Genomic DNA, 6000 nt, shown 5'->3' on the forward strand with positions numbered 1-6000 from the left:
GGACACATAAAAATGAAATTTACTTTTGGTTTAGACTAATTGACCATCACAAGTAGACACTCTAAATATTTGTTTAAACTCATCAGTCATCAGATACAACTATTTTGGCAAAAAAGTTCGATATAAACACTCTCTCACAAGCTGACTTAAGTGTGTGCTAATCCAGCTTCAAAGATTGAAGGCCATATTTTAAATAAATTCTGTTCTGTCTAGTCAGATTTTTTGGGGGGAAATTACTTATTTGGAATTTTATGATGACATATCATAGACATCTGCCCACAGAGAGTAGTCTAATGTGTTCAGACTAGTATTCACAACAATCTAGAAATGTTCAACACAGACATATTAAATCCACCACTGGACATAACTCTTTAAACACCAGAGGTCAACAAGATGTAAAAGAGTCAGAACTGGTGGCGTAAACTGGAGCTAAGCCTGTTTTCATCGTGCTTAGCTGTAGTGTGTGTGTGTGTGTGTGTGTGCAGTGAGTTTTCTGTGTGTGGAGTCGGATTATCTTGATGGGGTGGATGATAAAGAGACACTATTATAGCTCTCACTGTGTCTGGAAGGATTCTGTTTTCCTATTTCTGGTGTATTTCTTTGGTGGTCACTTCAATCAGACAGTAAATAAAATACTGCTATGCACATTAAAGCAAGGGGTTCCCTCCTGACTTTGGTCTGGTTGTTGCTTACAGGCAGAGATATTGCATAGATATGACTTGACCAGACACACATTTGATGGGCCTATAAAACCGATTCTGTGGCAGGAGAAACCACAGGAGATGCACCTGGTATTGCTTTCGGCTTGTTGTTATAGGAGAGCCATTATTTCACAGCGGAGAGTACCCGACTGTAGTTTGTCCTGAAATGGCCCGCACTCCCCGGAACTCAGTGAGGCTCCTGCTTTCATCCCATTGTGCTACCTGGCACCACAAGCAAATAACAAGTGCTCTCCCACCAGGCCAAATGTTCTACCAAATGTTCCCCTTTTATGTGTGGTGCGGTTCTCTGGACATCCTTTTCTCTCTCTCTCTCTCTCTCTCTCTCTCTCTCTCTTTCTTTCTCTCTCTCTCTCTCTCTCTCTTTCTTTCTCTCTCTCTCTCTCTCTCTCTCTCCGTGTATCAGCACCTCTTGGCTGTGGTTATTGGGCAAAACAGGTGGGTAAATAAAGAACCTGATCTTGGTTGAGTGCTTGGTTAAGCTCCAGAGAGCTTCACTTGTGTTTTCATATCTTAATACACTGGAATCTGGCTTGTTGGCCTACCCCTTGTCCAACAAACACTAATTTTCTTGAATTTCCCCTGAGGATCAATAAAGTATCTATCTATCTATCTATCTATCTGATAAGATTATGATTGAAATGTAAATACCTCTCTCTCTCTATCTTTCTCTCTCTCTCTTTCTCTATCTGTGTGTGTGTGTGTGTTTGTGTGTGTGTGTGTGTGTGTGTGTGTGCGTGTGAGATAGATGGAGAGAGAGAATCTCAAGAATCTCAACACAGAGTGGTGTGGTTGTAATGACACAGATCATTTAATGAGGTGGACAAGTCAGGTTATTAGTCCACGGAGATGTGAAAACACAAACACACACACACACACACACACACACACACACAGTCTCTTGCCTGTCTGAGACCCATAAATGTGCAGGTGGCTTGTTGATGACATAAAGCAATTTATATAGCCCTCATCCTGACATGAATTATTAGATGTCATGGTGATAACGGTTTTTGGTCTCTGATTCTGTGAGTCTGTGTGTGTGTGTGTGTGTGTGTTATAGTGAAATATCACCCCTTCTTCAGGGTCAGATCGAACTCAGTCTGAAAACAAATGGAAAATTTAATTCATATGATTTCTTTTCCATGAGCCACATGTTGAATCGTGCTGTGTGATATTCCCAAACTCCTCGTTTAATAGCCGTTTTAGTGTGTGGATGGAAGACACTTGTGGAATCGCTGTAGATAGAAGTCACATTAATAATCCACCACAACGCAAACAACTCTGACCTCACACGCCACGGCTCACTAACACACAGACCGAGCGCCATACCAGCCTCCTGTGCTGAGCTCTGCGTTCAGTGTCCTCAGATCATGCAGGAGCAGTTCCCAGGACGTGGATTAAGCCCTAGTCTCAGGCTATGCCATTTCTCCAATGGAGTTCAGTTATCAGTTCTCCTTCAGTCTAGGAGGTTTATTCCAGGAAGCAGCCCCCGCACAAATGTTTAGTGCCACCTCATTCCTTCTCAATCCCTATCCTTCCTATCTCCTTTGAATTGTTGACAAGTATGTTGGGTGTCCCTGGACTGCTGAGAAGTAAGATGCCCTACATGAGGTGTTGTTAGTGTGAGAGTAATCGTATTTACACTACACTACACTGTTGCTGTAGACACCGGGCACAGTTCTATTTCTAGATTAGTGAGTAAGGGTACTTTCAGACAGAAGGCGTCTTTTTCTGACAAGAGAAGAGTTGTGCAGACTGCTTTTTCAGTTTTTAAAAAATTTGCCATCGTTTTTGTTCCAAAACGCAGCCGGAAGCATATTCTTCAGTTATCCGCTTGTTATTGGTCAGCTGTCAAAAAACAGTGTGATGTAGGCCGGTTTTTCACTAGAACTTGAATATTTTGAAAAACGAGGACTTTTTTGAAAACAAAGTGTACTCCATAGATAGACAGATAGATAGATACTTTATTGATCAACAAGGGGAAATTCAAGGTCTCAGTATAGACATCACACACAACATGCACTTACAGCAGAAAAAGTAATATAAGTATATAAATATTAAAAAAAACTCCTGCACCATAGGATTATAATGTAAAACGCACACCGGCAGCTGTGAAAAATAGGCCTAGTCTGAACATAGCCTAAAGGTGTTTTCCAGGAAGAGAGGATGGGAGTCCTTGCTTGATATGTTTGGTCTAATGCTGCGGTGTAGTGGGTCTTCACAGGCCATTGTTCTATGAGAGTCTCCGCTCTTTTCATTGTCTTTTCTGGTCAGTGTCTGTCTTTTAGTGAACATGTTAAGCTTCAAGCTACTTTTTGACTTGTTCAGACAATGTTATCAATGTATGAATGAATAATCAATGACATGTTTAACGACTGAAGTGATTAAGGCCACTGGAAACCTGAGGATGGGCTGAGCTAGAAACAATCATCTTTTCACAAAAAGCATGGGCCTAGTCCAAGAAAACACTGGGGGAAAGAAATGTGGTTAGAGTGAGTGTACGTTAGGGCATGGGGGAACATGAAAATAACAAATGTAAAAATGGATTTCTTTCCCAGTCATTCTCATCAAGCCATTGCTTTGTTTTAAAAAGACCAATAGAAACAAAACTGTGTATTTGTGTTTTGGTTGTTATGCTGAAAAGGTCTTAAGACTACATAATCACAAAAGCAGTGGAAAAATGACCTATCATAACCACCTGGGTATGACCACTACAAACAGCACACCTAATCCCATGCTGCTTGGACTCACGTTTCCCTCTCTCTCTCTCTCTCTCTCTCTCTCTCTCTCTCTCTCTCTCTTCAGACGTCTGAAGCTGAGTCAGTCACTGGAGATAAAGCATCACTGGTCATCCATGAGGGCTGAGATCAGAACAGAAGGTCATCATCGCTATCTTCACGATGTGGACGCTTTCTGACCGAGCATCCTGCTGATCCTCTGCCTGTGTCCTCCTTCACCCTCACCTGTCTCTCAGCCTCCGCAGGCCCCACACACACACCAGCCCCCACCTCCCTCCCTCCCCATCCCCCCCCCCCACCCCGCCCCCCCTCGTCCTGCAGCCAGGCCCTGGCAGTAATCACTTGGAGATTGATGGCCCCCTTTGCCCAGTGCTGGGGCCTCTGGCTCTGCTGAGATAAGAGGCCGAGAACCGCACAGCGTTTCATCTTCTTTCAACAAGGTGGATGAGACAGCCGAGGGGTGGCCTCTGGACGTGTGTCTCTGTGTGGTGACAGCAGCGTGTGTTTCTCAACAATGACCACATCCTGGCAACACTTTTCCTGAGGCAGACTCGTTGTTTCAACTGTGGCGTTATTTTAAGAGTTTGTAATGTGTTTAAGTTGTAGACGGAACGGCAGCTTGGAGCTAAAGGTGTTCTACCACCAGAGCCGCTGCTGCTCACAAACTGTCCCTTGAGTCGGGATGCCAAAATACGAATTTTGAAATTCCCCAAACGATGTTGAGTTGAGTTGAGTTTCGACGGTTAAAGATCAGCGAGGGTGGTCAGAAAGGTAAAGCAGGTAACTCTCCGATGGCGAGTAACAACACGGCCATATGCAACATCACCTGCCAGGTGGACACCAAAATCGACCAGTTCTTCCACCCGACTCTCTACATCATCGTCATCGTTCTGGGCCTGCCCACCAACTGCATGGCATTGTGGGCTGCGTACCTGCAGGTGCGTCAGAAGAACGAGCTGGGCGTCTACCTCATCAACCTATCGGTGGCCGACCTGCTGTACATCGCCACACTGCCGCTCTGGATCGACTACTTCCTGCATCACGACAACTGGGTCCACGGCCAGGAGTCCTGCAAGCTCTTCGGCTTCATCTTCTACACCAACATCTACGTGAGCATCGCGTTCCTCTGCTGCATCTCCGTCGACCGCTACCTGGCTGTGGCGCACCCGCTCCGCTTCGCCAAGGTGCGCCGCGTCAAGACGGCGGTGGCGGTCAGCGCCGTGGTGTGGGTCATCGAGGTGGTGGCCAACTCGGCGCCGCTCTTCCACAACGAGCTCTTCCCCAACGAGCGCAACCACACGCTCTGCTTCGAGCGCTACCCCATGCAGGAGTGGGTGGCGGGCATGAACCTGTACCGCTCCTTCCTGGGCTTCCTGGCGCCGTGGCTGGTCATGCTGGCGGGCTACCGGGGCATCCTGCGCGCCGTGCGCACCAACGTGTCCACCGAGCGCGAGGAGAAGGCAAAGATCAAGCGGCTGGCGCTGAGCCTGGTGCTGATCGCGCTGCTGTGCTTCGCGCCGTACCACGTGCTGCTGCTGTGGCGGAGCGTGCTCTTCCTGCGCGCCCCTTGCAGCTGCGGTGGCGAGGAGATGCTCTTCCCGTCCTACCACGCCGCGCTGGCCCTGACCAGCCTCAACTGCGTGGCCGACCCCATCCTCTACTGCTTCGTCAACGAGGGTGCGCGCCACGACGTCGGCCGGGCGCTCACGCGACTCCTTGCCGCACTCAGCTGCGGATCGCCCGTGCCCTCGATGCACATCGACGGACTCACCGGGGCCTCCGTCACCGTGGAGACACCCCTGGCCTCCAAAAAGACGGGCTTCTGCGGCGAGGTGAGGACGAGCTCCTACAAGGCCGAGCTTGAGGCCTTCAAAGACGAATGCCTTCAGATGACCATCCTCAGTGTTAAGAAGTAAACAGGGGTCAGCGACAACGGATGATACACTCCGCGATGGACACTTGCTGCTCTGTGATATCGGGCACATCAAGTTGACTTGTTTGTTTGGAGCAGGACAGACTATCTTCCATGTTTTTAATACTGTGGAAGTCTTTTTTAGCCACATGGCAGGACATGATCGATTCTGTATCTGTTATGTCTGATTACTGTATTGTATGCGCTGTAGGCAGTGTAACCGAAGGATAGGATTGCAATTCTGTTTCTCTTGAAAGTTAATTTATTGTTAGTGTCTTCTGTATGCGCAGCAGCCTTTGTTGGTTGAGTTCCACATCAATCAGTGCATAGCAGTTGGAGAGGACCCTTTCTCTCTCAGCTTCACTGCGTCTCTGGCCTGTTAATTTATAATATAGACTCCAAATTGTTTGTCGTATGAAAGTTACCCAAAGTGAAAAGGTTATTGAATGTCACTGTCTATTTTGTTTGTTCATTTTTTTTTTTTTGCACATGTTTACATTTCTCTGTCAGAACTCTCTGAATGCCTTGCGTATAAACCCAGTAAGTTGAATGTCACTGTCGCCTCACCACAGGGTTGTAATTTCATGTAGCATCGTTATAACAAGTAAAGAAAATAAAGGATGTCAAAGTA

At 46.9% G+C, this 6000-nt stretch overlaps 1 protein-coding gene across 2 annotated transcripts in view; it reads left to right on the top strand.

Moving 5' to 3' along the window:
* The window catches only part of gpr4 (G protein-coupled receptor 4), a 28913-nt gene extending 22913 nt beyond the window's left edge, over positions 1 to 6000 (top strand). For both annotated transcript variants that reach the window (XM_042064050.1, XM_042064051.1), the window contains exon 2: positions 3525 to 6000. In XM_042064050.1, coding sequence (XP_041919984.1) covers positions 4249 to 5373 — 1125 coding nt within the window. In that variant the 5' untranslated portion in view covers positions 3525 to 4248 and the 3' untranslated portion in view covers positions 5374 to 6000. The remainder of the gene's footprint in view (positions 1 to 3524) is intronic.

The sequence above is a fragment of the Alosa sapidissima genome, chromosome 15 (assembly GCF_018492685.1).
Source record: "Alosa sapidissima isolate fAloSap1 chromosome 15, fAloSap1.pri, whole genome shotgun sequence".
NCBI lineage: Eukaryota > Metazoa > Chordata > Actinopteri > Clupeiformes > Clupeidae > Alosa > Alosa sapidissima.